This window comes from Copidosoma floridanum, unplaced genomic scaffold (assembly GCF_036245765.1).
Source record: "Copidosoma floridanum isolate Cflo_tuat_1 unplaced genomic scaffold, Cflo_Japanese_pri ptg000013l, whole genome shotgun sequence".
Classification (NCBI taxonomy): Eukaryota; Metazoa; Arthropoda; class Insecta; order Hymenoptera; family Encyrtidae; genus Copidosoma; species Copidosoma floridanum.
In genome coordinates this window covers 15,560,525-15,575,036 of record NW_028321890.1, presented here as the reverse complement: position 1 = coordinate 15,575,036, position 14,512 = coordinate 15,560,525, and the positions used below count along the sequence as shown (strand labels likewise).

Sequence of the window (14,512 nt, the reverse complement as noted above, 5' to 3'; positions counted from 1 at the left end):
AGTAATTTCCGCACTATTTTTAGTGTGGAAAATCGATTTTCCCTTACAGTGTGCGGAAAAGGTGTGCGGCAAAGGTTTTTCCACACACAGAAAAAAATTTTGCTATACACCAAAAATCTTACGGAAAACGAATTAAGATACCGTCTGTGTACAATTATCGTAACCCTATCCGCAGGTAAGTTTCTGCTCTCAAATAAAATTCCTTCTTAATGAGTTTTTTTTGACAATTCCATTAAACTATATCGTATTAAAATTTTATAAAATTTCGTTGGGAACCACAATCCCATTGTGTTGGTGTGGGATCCTTCAACATAATTTGTTACAGTTGTAAAATTCTTTGGAAATGTTTTTGTTTAAATAATTCAAAGTTTACTTTTTAAAATAAAGTTTTAATTCAATCAAATTTCTGTTTCTATATTTGAGGCATAAAAACACTTTTTTTTTTTGGATGATCATTTGGTATTTTTGCAGTCTTAGCACTTTGCATAGTTTTGCTGGATCCCGCACAACCTTCCTTGTGAATCATCAAATTATTTACCATTTTCCTCACACTTATTGCGAAAAATCTTGTATGCAACTCGTGTGGGACGATTTTTCACACTCGTGGCTGGTGACGGTAACTCGTGCTACGCACTCGTGTGCTCAACTGGCACTCGTTCCCGTCAACTCCAGCCATTTGTGAGAGTTAATCATGACTCGTGTGGGAAATCGTATTTTCCGCACCTGTTACGTAAATAACTATTTTTACTAGGGATGATGTATGGGTATCGATTCGACAGTACTATGGACCATTGTATTCTAGTAGTATTAGTTGGTTTAACCTAGCAGAATTGCATATTTATTAGTTATATATGGTCTGGGAAAAAAGTATCACGAGTGTTTATTTAAAGAACTGATTTTGGTAGTGGTTTTTCGATTAAGAGCTTAGAGTTGTTGTTAATGATCACACAGCTCCACAGACTATACGAAATTTGCGAAACGAAATCTTGCGTTTTTATTTATAGGTAGCTGTATTCAAATTTTTATTTTTATTACAACCAGTACTTAACATCAAAAATATTTTTTTATCAACAATAAATTCTATTTTTTTGTGTAAATTTTACTCTCAAAAATTCTTAAAAACTTCTAGATATTTTTTATAAAGTATACGTTTCGTTAGGTTTTTCAAAAATTTAAGATCTGAAACAAATTAGTTTTGGAATTTTTTCACAAATTGTAGTCATTTTTATTTATTTAATTTTTTTTTTTTTCATCAAAAAATAGAAAAACAAAGCTTATAATGTATCGAGAATTCAATAAAATTTGTTTTAAATGATGAAGAATTAGAAAAAACATGAGAAAAGTCATGTAATACTTTTTTTTATTGATAATTGATTACAGCTAGTAATTTTATAACAATGAAAAGCTTAAATTGATCAGAATGAAACTATTAGTTTTGGAGTTGCGTTAGTTTATGGTCTCAATAAAGTGTGCTACGGATACTATTAAAAAAGTTTTAGTGTAACAGCCACTGTCAAGGACGAAACTCCTCTCGTATCCTCTAAATATTTCACACTAATGACTTTACTTTGCAAAGTACACTTTGCTTGTTTTGTGACGGGTCATATTTGTTTAGCATTACAAAGCAGTTTTTTCTTGACTTTGTAAGTCAACTTAACTGAGTAGGTGGTTGATTGGGTCATAAAAGTAAAAATAGTGGTGCTGACAAGTTATGTGTTCGACACATTCTGCAAGATTTTATTTAACTTGGTACCTGTTTGTCTATCAGAGGAAAATTTTACGATCAATTTTTTGAGCCTTTTTTTACTTGTTCAAGCTGACATTTTGTAAATACCTTCGATTTTGAAGACAATGTAGAAAATTGCAGTCATCTTTAAGTATAACTTGCTTAGTTCTTTTAGATTTTGTGATTGGCAAGCATTGCTAGCAAGTTTTTAAAATTAGTTAATTTATAGCTTCTTTTATGTCGTATTTTTATTTGCAATGCTGTTTTACGTTAAATTTTCTAGTTAAAAAACATTATTTTTTCGAAATATACTTTTGGAAGTAACTTTTTTCATAGAATTCGAATCCATGATTAAAATAAGCCCATTGCATCAAGATTTTGGGATATTTGAGGTTATACATTCAAAAACTCGTATTATTTGCTTTATTCGAAGTCATGTATAGGGCGTACAACCTCTCCTGTGAAAGAAGTGACAGTTTCGAAGAAGATTATTAGTAGAAGAAGATTAGTACTTTCATGGTTGAGAAAGGAAAAAGTAAAAAGTGTGCATAATCTCAAATATGGTCAAAACCGCAACAAAAATATCTGAAAATCTGGATATTTTGATCGATAGGTTTAGTCATGGATTTAGATTCATCGAAAAAAATTGCGTTGATTTCAATGGAACAAAAATAGAAATAGAAAAATACGAGTGTCAAATTACATATCTCTTTAAGTTTCTATAAAGTAAAAGTACCAGTACTTACATGACCACTTTTTCCATTAAGCCTTTATTTTCTCATTTTTATCGAATTTCTGAATTGCATAACAACAAAACAGTCATTGCGCCAGTAAGTTTATATTTTTTCCTATCAAAAGAAAACAAAAAAGTTTTTCTAGGTTGCGTATACGATAAATAACTTAACTTTAAAGTTTCTTTATCAATGACCTAGTAGATGAACAGCGTGTTCAGGTATTGGTACTAATACGTATTTTTGACCGAGTACTTGAACATCCCATGTTAATTAAATGGGAGAGAGGTTATGTAAGCTGCCTTCCACTGATTTCTATTTTTATTATGTATTGCAAATAACCAAATCGAACAATTTCTTTCTAATTTTATTGGTAACATATTATGAAAACTATAGCGACTGGCTTGACATACTATTATTATTGATTAACAGTGATTTCAATCGTTTTTATGTGTTCGAGTACTGGGCATAGGTAAAACCTAATGGTACCAGTACCTGAACAGTCTCACAAGCCACCTCATACAAGTTGCACGAATAAATAATTTTTTTCTCGTTGAGTATAAAGACTTACTGAAATATAAATTTTGTTTTATCTAAAGAACGATCAAGGGATATCAGAAAAAAATTTTTTTTTCATCCACTTAAATTGAAAATAGTTTATTCAAGCTGTTCAATCTACTGGTGCAATTTTAGGAAGTGTTCACGTACTGGTACTTTTACCTTACGCACACAAGCTTCTTATGAGTAAAGTAACAATTAATAAAAAAAAGAAAAAAAAGAATTCCAACTGCACCCACAGCCCGCGGAGTAATCCACTTTGAACTCCCCCTTGCACTTATTTTTGGAACAAACAAACCCGTGATTCGTACGCAACGAACGTAACGACCAACGGCGGCTTAACCAATCGTGCGTCCCTCTCTTTGATTATACATCGATTAACACAGTCACGCTCGCTTAATGAGCGAAGGGTAACCTCATAATCAACGCAAACACGCGCTCGCGCCGAAGGGTATACATTAAGTATGTAATAGTACGTGAGTATATATACACGCAGTCCTACTGGTTTTACCTACGCAGTGCTATACATATATGCACCAACCGGGTGTAATTAGCCATGATGGCCGGGGTCGGGGACAGATGCAGCAGAGCAGCAGCCGATCTCGCTTAGTTGGTGCAGAATGCATGCGCGCCCTCTTCCCAACACTATACGTATATGATTTGCGTCACATGGTGGGCTGTGTGAGATTGTACACGGCCTTCACTTTGCCATATGTACACCTATTCAAAAAGACCCTGTCAGTTTACAAATATTCATAGGTGACTGCTCTGGTGGATGAATTAAAGTAAATATTGCGTTAAAATTTTTCTGGAAAAAGTAAAATATAATCATACGTTTTTATGTATGGCGCGGGTTGATTAATTGCACGAAATAAAGAATGCTTGAATACAATAGGAAATTAAACAGTGGTAACATGAAACACAATTTTTGTAAATTTTTTTATATAATGTGCTTTGCACTGTACACGGGTGCACTGCATACATTTTTAGGTTAGGTTGAGCTTTGTAACGAGCCCTCTACAAGATTTAGACCTTAGCTACCATGTTAGGAGATTCCAGCGTGTACCACACATATCAAATTGTACCCTTTCTGTTTCCATTGTTTTATTTTTTCTGCGTAATTATATTTTTAATTCTATGAATGTTCAGAAAATTTAAAAATATATACCTCTAATTACTCGAATTTTTGTAACCTTTTGTATTTAAACTACACGCGCTTCTAAGCTACGCGTAACCTGCGAGTACAATATTGCTGCCCAAAATTCCCTCGTACTACCGGAGGTAAACACAGTATCTTACCTTTTCCCACAATCATTCAAATTTTTAGTCCAATTACCAGTTTTTAGTGACAACGGAATTGGAAAGATAAAGTTTTAATTCATAAGACATGTATATTCGTCATACCTGGCACTTTTGTTTGAGGTTGTAATTGATAGGTTACTATGTTTACCGTACGCATACACTTTATAAGAGGTAACACTTATATCTCGAAGTTTTGACCGGTTAGGGGTATGAAAAATGGTACCACTAGATTCAATAATTATTTAGACCCTATAGGGCCCTGGAACCTCCTTAATATCACTTGTATACGACTTCTTCAAGAATCAATTTTTGGTGAATTGGTATATAAAAGTGATCTCTTATCAGATCCTTCCATCGTAACACCTGTAACAATTTTCAAACGAGAGACCGAGACACGATTGTATCGTACAAAGTACATTCATTTGCACAAACCATTTGTACATACTTTGTCAATAATTTTTTAGTTTGAGGTTAAAAAGTGCAATAGCCGTGGGCTCCATTTCATCTACCAGACAGCACTATGGTAATCGCTCGTTATTCCGACTAGGCACTTTCCATCAATCCCGAGTCCTGCAGTACACATAGCGCACGGGGTACATGTGTAGGTACACGAGTAAGTTCGACGGTTGTGTTTTCGGGGGCACGGAGGAGAGAAGGGGTGAGACAAAAACGCGCCCAGTCCCATCAACAGCGATTCGGCCGTGCAGCATAGCTCTCGGACCGTGAAACCACTATCTCCCTCTCTGTGGCGCAAATCCGCGTGAGCTCGAACTCACGAGCAGATTTAATCCTCCCCCGAGCGCGCGCGCCCGTGTTCGTTAAAATGCACGTGCAGCGTGTACGTGTGCACAGTGGAAGGTACACGCTGCACAGAAGTGGAACGGAGTGGGTGGAAAAAAAAAAGTAACGCGGAGGGGGATAAAACCCACGAGTAAAGAATCGCGTGAACGAGATTCCAGGACCATACAGTGGTATGGAGGAAAAAAGGAATGTCTGCGGCTTTTCGAGAGATACGTGTGCTTTTGCTCTTTTCTCCTACGCTCGTTGTAGTACATGTTCATGTGGTTGGGTTTATGATACACGTGCGAGCATTTCAATCCAATCAGCGCTGCCCTGGTGGTTGAAAATTCACCTATGACCCGTTACATTCTTATCGTTTTAAAATTCCAGCGAGCTTCGTGATTATTCAAGTCCAGGCTATGTTAGGTGTTGTCTGTACTTTATGACTGTACAAACACAATAAATGAATTACCAAATTAAAGTGAATAATTTGTTCAGTAGACTGCAATTACCACGAAGCCCGCTAAAATTTCAAAACGATATAAGCATAACAGGTTATAGTTGCATTTTTAGCCACCAGAGCAGCGCTGGTAGTACGATTATCACGCCGAATACGAAGCCCTACAATAACGGAGAATCTCAAGGCTTTACGCTGCCAGTGTTCAAATAATCTAAATATAATCCCCAAGGGCCAATGGATGAGTAATTATCGCGATGTGGTTGGAAAATGTACTCGAGCATTCGACAGTACCTTAAGGAATCTCTGTAGAATCTCTTCGGGGTATGTCTAGCATTGTCTAGGAAATCAAGTCTCATTCCACGTGGATATCATGCAAGTTGGATTAATATTCCTACGAGGATATCAGAGGGTGAATATTAGGTGTAGTCCGAAAAACACCCAACACGTGTACTCTTATGTGGAATCCTCCATGTGGATTTCCACGTAGAATTCACCAAACATTTGTAATGAGGGAAACAAGAAATCGTAACTCAACGAGATTAACGCACCAAGTGGCTGCACTTGCGTACATTCATACAAACACGAGAGGGAAACTAATAACGATATCCCCGCGCCCTTGGTGTATTAACATTGGCTGGAAACCACGTGCGCGGGTCCTGTATAACTTCCTCATATCATGTACTTTCGTATACGGTCCCTGGAAAGCTGATTCGGATTGCCGTCGTTCGATAAATCACGGCCGACTTTCGTTTTTCTCCTCTTCGGTGCTTTCTTTGCACTATACTCCCTCTGGCTCGTAGCGACGGAGTATATTTTAGTGGGTTCGAGTACGCAAGAGCTTCTGTCGAAAAAACGTTTAAGTTTCTTTTTTTTTTAAACTTATTTTCTTTCTGAATGTAACAAATGGGTGCAAGTTGGGTTTTTTTTTTTTTTTTTTTTTTTTTTTTTTTTTTTTTTTTTTTTAAGGGTTGGATATTGGTTGGATGGATATTTAGAATAGCACAGGGGTTAGTAAAACACGGGCGTTTTACCTACGCCACCATCTTGCGTTTATTGCGAACGCACAGATCTGTTGTTTGTTTTTTTTTTTCCTATTGAAATCGCGTGAGCTAGTTTCGATATTCGTACGTGGGTGGAGCTCGAAAAATCGAAAAGGTGCGATCATTGGGGCGTTTTATTTTTTCGGACGAAGGAAAAATTCGAGCGAAATACGCGTGGCTGGGCTGAAGCTTATCGAGAAGTTTGAAAAGGAAAAATTGGAGTTTTATCTCGAGGTCGTTGGGACTTCGAAATTTGAAAATGGACGCTTGGATAAGCGTAAATTGCATTGGAATGTACGTGTAAATATTTTAAAATGGAAAAATCATCTCATAATGGCACTCTCTGTGGTACTTATTCTTAGCAAAATGTTTTGATAACAATCGTGGAGTAGTAACGTGTGGAATTAAGCATTGAAAAAAAAGAAACAACTCCCATACATGAGTTAAATCTCTTTATTTGTTTAGTCGTATGCATCCTGGATCACGAAATAAAAGAAGTAATAATCTTGTCCACTTGACACTAGAAGAAAATCAATGTTTGTTTTTAAAAGGATCTCAAGTGTGGTAGACCACAGAAAAATAATGGAAAGACAAAGTCAACAAATATATCTCTTTTTTTTTTTTCATACATCGATTCAACTACAAAAATATACTTGAGTAACGTTCAGGTGTTATTCGTGTAGAGCTATGGAATTGAGTAACCCTAAGACGTGTAAAATCAACTTTTGCATGATTCAATTAGTTCAATTAAACAAATAAACGTCCACAACTTAGGGGAAAGCTGTATATTTACGCGATTAATGTAATGAAAGTCCGTGAACTCAAACGACGTAACAATCATGGCCCTGGTTAGCAAAGTCGGTCACTTCCCATGCACATAGTACGTGTAAAGTTACAAACTACACAGAGACAACTTCTTCGTTATAACCTGGACACTTGCTAAGCAAATTGCCACTAAAATTGATGCACTCCCTAACTACTCTGTACTTCCGATAAATTGATTATAAATTAGTTAAGGAAAGGGACGGCGCTGCGAGCAAGAAATCGTACGTAGGTAATAGTTGTTGGAACTAATATCTTTGACAATCTTCTTACAAACTTTGTTCGACGAAACTAGCAAAATCGAATTAGTTTCTTTGTTTATTTAACAATTTATTCATTTGTGTATTGAGTATTTTTATAGAATACAATGCACAACATTTCCAGAGGTAATCGAATCGGTTTGATTAAAATTATTTGTTATTCTGAAAACTTTTTTTTTCACACTAAATTTCGTGGGTTAGTATATTCCCTCTTGACATGAATAAATAAATATCAAGATACATTGTGAAAAACACTTCCCTATACTTATTGTTCGTATTATTCGAATAGAGAAGTTAGCTAAATTTGTTATCACAGACATTATTCTAATGTGTATTTTCTTTCACTGCATCTCTAAAAATACCCACTGTTGAATCATCCTACCTCAGACACTCAGAAAATATTAATCATCTCGTTTAAACCTTATACGTAGAGTTATTTATCAAAAGGAGAAAAAAAGACTTATTTTTGTAGTAAAAAAATTTCATCCAGAATCCAGATGTCAACTTATCACGTGGGAGTGATTGGTATGCGTAACATATGCTTTGTCATTGAAAAACAGACTTGATGTAAGGATGAAAATATATGTGTATTTCAGGTATGTTTGTGTAAAAGTGTACCAAATAAAATATATACATGTTTAAATTTGCACAGCGCGCCATCTTACCTGGGGGTAGTTGACGGGGCGAGTGACGGCGAGGTACCTGTCGAGGCTGATCGCGCACAGGTTGAGTATCGAGGCCGTGCACATCCAGACGTCGACGGCCAACCAAATCGAGCACCAAATGTCCCCAAAGATCCACACCTGCGTTTGGAAACAATCAGTCAGAGGCGAGCTAATGAACGATGGCACGCTGACGCGATTTACGCATATAATTGCATTGATTGCCTGGCCTTTTGGCCCCAGACGCGTTATTCTAGCCGCGCGTGCGTTGTGGTGGGAATTCCCGATAAATTCCCATGGAACCACTGGTTTGCGCTTCTTTTTTTTTTTTGTTGACGCCTATTTCCGGTCTTTCCATTCACGCGGATTTGTCGATTGGTTCTCTACGTGATTCGTTTGAGCCACCAGTGGGGGAGAAGAAAATTTCGTAGCATAAAACGCTGCCTTGGGCGACGCGTATTCGCATTGCAGGGGGAATGTGGGATCCTGTAATTACATTGATCGGAGATCCGGTCTATTGAAATTTTATTGGTGGGTCGGTCCGAGGCTTTGGCGAGATTACGAAATTAATTAAAAATTCGATTAAAAATGTATTTGTGGCGAGCAAACACGATTCGTAGGAAAAAATGACGAGGAAAAAATTGTTTTACTCCACGATTCTCGTTGTTCAAACACTGATGTGAAATTAAAAACTTTATTAATTTTACCGGTGGATATCTGTGTGTGTAAGTTGTTAAGCACCAACGTCATTGTATCAAAAGTATTGGAGAATATCGACAATATTGGAAAGGGATTTAATAGGGATTTTGAAACTCTCGTATTTTGTACAAAGATATTTACCTACACGTTCGGATTTATCATTTATTGAGTAATTCAATCCCCACTAAAGTTAGAAGGTCAAAGGTTTTCATAGCCTAACGTTTTATGGTACTTGAGTAAATGTAAGTATAATAGCCGTCAAATTGTACTACATAAGATGGTATTAATATGTGACTCTACATGATATGTGGATAAAACATTTAAGTCTGACTTACGGTGCACAACAATGAAAAGGAAAAAAAACTACTATTGGAATGATTGCTCATAGTGTAATTATTTCAAGATTTTTTTTTCCAACACCATCGTTTGTGCACTTGTGTAAAAACATAACTTACTTATTACAGAGATATTTACAGGACAACATATTCTTTTACAGTCACTTACGAAGTATTTTATAAAATTAAATAAGATTGTTAGATACTTTTTGTTAGTACACAACAAAATAATGATAAAAGTTTATCATTATTTAGTATTTTTACAGGTAATTATAAGAACATTTTTCTGTAAGCATTGATGTTACGGTATCAAAAATTAATTGGGGTCTCTATTAGACATTAATTTAACTGTATACCCAGATTCACAAAGATTTCATAATTACTTCACTTTGGGAGATAAATATCTCAAACAATAGTCATTAGATTAAGTTAACAGTTGAATCATTACATTATAAAAAAAAAACACGTTCTCAATTGAGTGCCTTCCATTAAAAGTTATACATCAGTTTCAAGATAATCGATGCGATCAAAATCTCAATTGCTTTATAGCTTCGTTACTCGTCTCAGAATTACCGCAACTTTTGAGGATCACCAGGTAAAGTGAAACTTTTTTTATATACCATAAGCACTTTGATATTTCGCATAAGCCCAACCAAAGCAATCCATTATTTATTGCAACCAAACAATAATACTGATATCCATCAGAAACCAACTAAAACCTTTATGGCGTCCTTCTATAAGCACTTGTTTTCACTGTGGCGTACTAGAAATATAGTTTTCCGAAATCACGTCCGTCCTCACAAATCCAGAGATTTCTCTAAATTTCCATTGATCTTATATTCTCATGCAACACGAATTTAAGATAAACGATTCGCGAGAAATTAACGATTCAGTTTCATTCAGATGAACGATTCTTCTCTCACGTAAAGTAACAAACATAAGGGAATCTGTTGTAATTGGTGTGAGGATTCCATAAATTCCCGTACCAAATTACCCTGTAGCCTACCTGCAGACATCCTGTACACTTTCCTACATGTTTATTGCGCCCAAATTCTGCAGATTCCCCTGAAAACTGGGCTGTCTCAAATTTTCAAGAAGAAAAGTTGTGTTCAGATCTAATTTATTGAAGGTAAATCAGCCACATATGCCGTTATCATCCAGACGATAACATAAAAACTGGGGAGTTGAAGTATTTTTGAACAACTTTTAAAAAACTATAAACTAGAAAAAATAATTTTATTTTCAAACAATTGTTTAAAAAATTACTTCAACTCCCCAGTTTTGTTGTTATCATCCGGAAGGTGGCTGATCTACCTTCAATAAATTAGATCAGGACACAACTTTTTTTCTTGAAAACTTGAGACAGGCCGTAGGGAAGTCTCCAGGAATAACTGCAGCTCAGGTTGCAGGGTTTGGGCGCAATAAACATGCAGAAAAGTCTGCAGGACAATTTGGCACGGGCGAAATTAGAACCACCCTCTTAGCTTCAATACCACTGTGATGTGCAAACTTGCATGGTATGGCGAAGTTTGGAAACAGAGCAGGCTCACGACTATCAGCACCACTAATCATTCTTTTAACTAAACGCAAGGGCAAAACTCCAAAGCATAAATGGACAAAAGTCTTAGAAAAAGGAGAAAAACTTACCTTAAACACCTCCCAGGTGGCGCTGAAGGGCAGCACAGCGACGCCAACCATGAGATCAGCGACAGCGAGACTGACGATGAACATGTTGGTGACGTTGCGTAGTTTGATGCTGTTGTAAACGGCAGCGATGACGAGGACGTTGCCAAGGACGACCATGACGTTGACCACGGCGAGCACAGCCAAGGTCGCGACTATCCCGGCTCCCGTCCACTCGACCGCCGAGTACAACGCGTTGCACGCGGTCTCGTTCAGCTCTCGCATCTTCTGGCAACCCCCCCTTCCTCGCCAGCCCACCACCTCCCGGCCCTTCCTTGTCCTACAGCCACTCGCGCTTACGTCTTCTCCTCGGCGATTGGCGCATCGCGGCCCCCACCCACCGAGACTCCCAGCCAAGGCGGGAAAGTGGACAAGGACTCAACGGTAGCCTTGTATCATTGAGAGAAATTGTAAACTATGATTTATATTCTTTGGCATGTATATGTATATACGTGTACCCTGCAAATTCCCGGCTGTATGGGATTGTTTTCTTTTTGTTTCATCCACTTGTCTCGAAAACGATCCACGGTATTATCGAGTCCCCGTCCTTAAAGCTCCTTGAGCCCGGACGAAGCGACCACTACACTTTCGACCTGTTTGCTGTTTGTTTTCGTTTCACTCGCACACACTTTGTCCACCAAAGCTCAAGACCCACTCCCAACTGTGGCTCGATACCATTTATTTGTTCATCCGCCTATCGCTCTCGTGACACGTTGTTCGGGGGGTAGAAGCGGGATGGAGCGTCTTTATCATTGTTTGTTTGCTCGTTCGTTTCTTTCTATCTTTTTTCTTTTTTCTTTTTTTTTTCCTAAATCCCTGACACTAGCACTTTTCGTCCGAGTGTTATTGTCCTGCCGGCGATTTCGCGAGTGCTCGGCACCGATTATTCGTTCATTGTATAGCGTGCTCGGAGGGAGGGGGGGAGAGAACGACGATAGAGAACAGGAAATGAACACAATCACAGCCAGTCGAGGAGCACCTCGACGGAAGATGTCCTTGTTTTGCTCGTTAAGCTTGTTTTTTTCCTTTTTCTTATTCGTTTTTAAGGGCACCGCTGTCGCGCGTGGTGCATTCCCGCGCGCGCGATAACGTCCAACGACGACGACGGTGGTGATGATGACGACGACGACGGCGGTGACTTTGGCGCGGTGGAGTGGCGTTCGTTCCAGCTGACGTCGCGAGCGAGGACGAAAATGACGGGCAGGACTCGGGGACGCTGTTGTTTAGGATTCCGAGATCGGCGAGGGACGACGTTGGCGCGGAGATTCGCTGGCGGGGCGGCTTTCTCTCGCTCTCCTCCATTTTGAGGGGTCCTGCAAGCAGACGTTCAAAACAACCTGGATTAGTGTATTCATGATTTTTTGTGTGTGCTGTTTGTTCAAGCTTTTATTGTATCGTTTACGAAAAAGAGTTAGTGTTTATCGGTAGTGTACATGAGGTCTTATTCTTCGTAAAATATTGATGGAAAGTTATGATTTGCATCACACGATAATAGATGTCTCTCAACACTTGAATTTATTGTCATTTCTTTGGTTTTTCTTACATAATTATTATCCCAAATGGGTAACACACACTAGGAATTAACCTTTTTTTTAAGCGCAGGAAAAGGAGAATTCTATAATTTTCTACTCGATTTTATATGTATTAGAGTTACTCGCACAATAGTTGTGTACCAACAAGTGAATAAATAAACGACTAATCACGAAGAAAAAATTTTTGAAACTCCTTAGAAATAAAAAGGATATTTTTTTCTGTACAAAGAAAACATTCCGATTCACATGACTTCCCAAACCATATAACTCATGTGGTAGGTAAAATATTCTTACATTTTAGTACAAAAGTGGACTTCTCTTAGTCCACCGTCTATTGGGCAAATACCGCAGTTGACTTGTGAAACAGTGGAAAGTAGATTGTTACTACTTCTTTAGTTTAATGGTATTCAGTAAATCATTTCTATAACAGACTACCTCAATTAGATAAATTATCATTTATTAACACTTTAATAGCCACTTTCATGTAAAATAATGATCAGGCGCATACTTCCACCCGGAATAATCAACAAAGCCAAAGTTTATCGTCATCAGTTACAAATTGGGGAGAAAAGTTAGACCGCGTATTTATGAAGGAGTGCTGAAGTGCTCATTACTCGAGATGCAACTTAAGCAGCAACGTTGTTTTACTCGATCCTTGAATTTTTTTCATCATAAGTTTTTTTGTTAATCCTCATCTGTACTGTAACCAATGTTTGTTTTAAGTGCAGCGAGAACTCGTTTTTATGGACAACGGGATGTTAGACCGAAGTTGTAGGAAATCGAATTTCGCGGTCACTTTGATCTTTTTGGCATTGGGTTTAATCTTGGACTAATCTTTGATCCCATCCCTACTTGGTACACTGTTCTGCGATGGAAACAATCACTTGTGCTTGTTCCGCGCAAAACAGATGTCTCTGACTCCCATTTCCCCGTACCAACAAATCCTTTGTCCCGCGTAATCTCGTACCCGGGCGCAAAAGTCTCTATATCGATTTCGTACGAGTTTCGGGAAGTTGTTTACAAAAGGCAGCTCACGCCTCATTTGAATATCACCGAGCATAATCTGCAGGCAAACGAGCCGGATCGTGTGATCAACGACCTTGGGACGAACTCGGCACGTTCTTTCAGCTTGCAAAACTTCCTATTGTTACCTACGGTTTCGTGGCTAAGGAGATGGCAGCGTCCAATTACCGCGTTGGCCTGACCAGGCAATTTCCAAAGTGAAAGCGCGGATTTGCATATAATCATTGTGTAATGAATTTCAACTCGTGTGCGTGCGAGTACGTAAGCCGTGCGATAAGATCACGAACAATTTGCACAAGTACACCGGTACCAAAGTTCAATGCCAACATTTTTAGTGATGTAAAAAACGGGTGTATCACGACCCAAGCGAACAACGCGACCAAACCTAAATAAAAAAAAAAATTTGGCCAACCTTTTCTGTCTTTGGTCAAGCAATGCATTGCACAACCAAATATCGGTGGGATTAACCAAAAAGCAAACTCGGGCACGTTTACCGAGGGGAGAATGCATCAACGCCACTACCAAGGGATTCCTCGAAATGATTCGCGTGAAGAGGGCGATCGAGTTGGCGAAGAGAAATTTCCATTGTAAATACCTCCCTGCGATTCGTTTGTTCCCGGGCAATGACAGCCTGCAGGTATATATATATATGTATACGCTCGCCAGCCACAGATAACCAACTCGTAAAGTTTCCTTAGGCGAATTCGCTACGTGTGTGCAAGGTAAGTATATATCCATCTGCGTCTGGGCTCCGTATATCTGTGAGCCGTGGCCATTTGCTCGTTTAAGTAGTCCGAGTCCAGATACGGTCAGACCGGGCTCTCCCACCCATAGAGTGTACACAGTGGGCTGTATGTAGGCGCACAGCCGTGGTGCAATGAGAATCCCAGGAAAAGAGA

The 14,512-nt window shown here is 38.3% G+C and overlaps 1 protein-coding gene and 1 long non-coding RNA gene across 2 annotated transcripts in view; both read right to left on the bottom strand.

Moving 5' to 3' along the window:
* The window catches only part of Oamb (Octopamine receptor in mushroom bodies), a 52,666-nt gene extending 41,383 nt beyond the window's left edge, over positions 1-11,283 (bottom strand). The window contains exons 1-2 of the mRNA XM_089591186.1: positions 11,023-11,283; positions 8,345-8,482 (exon numbers count right to left, since the gene is read on the bottom strand). Coding sequence (XP_089447312.1) covers positions 8,345-8,482; positions 11,023-11,283 — 399 coding nt within the window. The remainder of the gene's footprint in view (positions 1-8,344; positions 8,483-11,022) is intronic.
* A 241-nt stretch (positions 11,284-11,524) lies between these two features.
* LOC149374899 (uncharacterized) overlaps positions 11,525-14,512 on the bottom strand; it is a 50,445-nt gene continuing 47,457 nt past the window's right edge. Inside the window, exon 2 of the long non-coding RNA XR_016292949.1 lies at positions 11,525-12,371. This is a non-coding gene — a long non-coding RNA (uncharacterized LOC149374899). The remainder of the gene's footprint in view (positions 12,372-14,512) is intronic.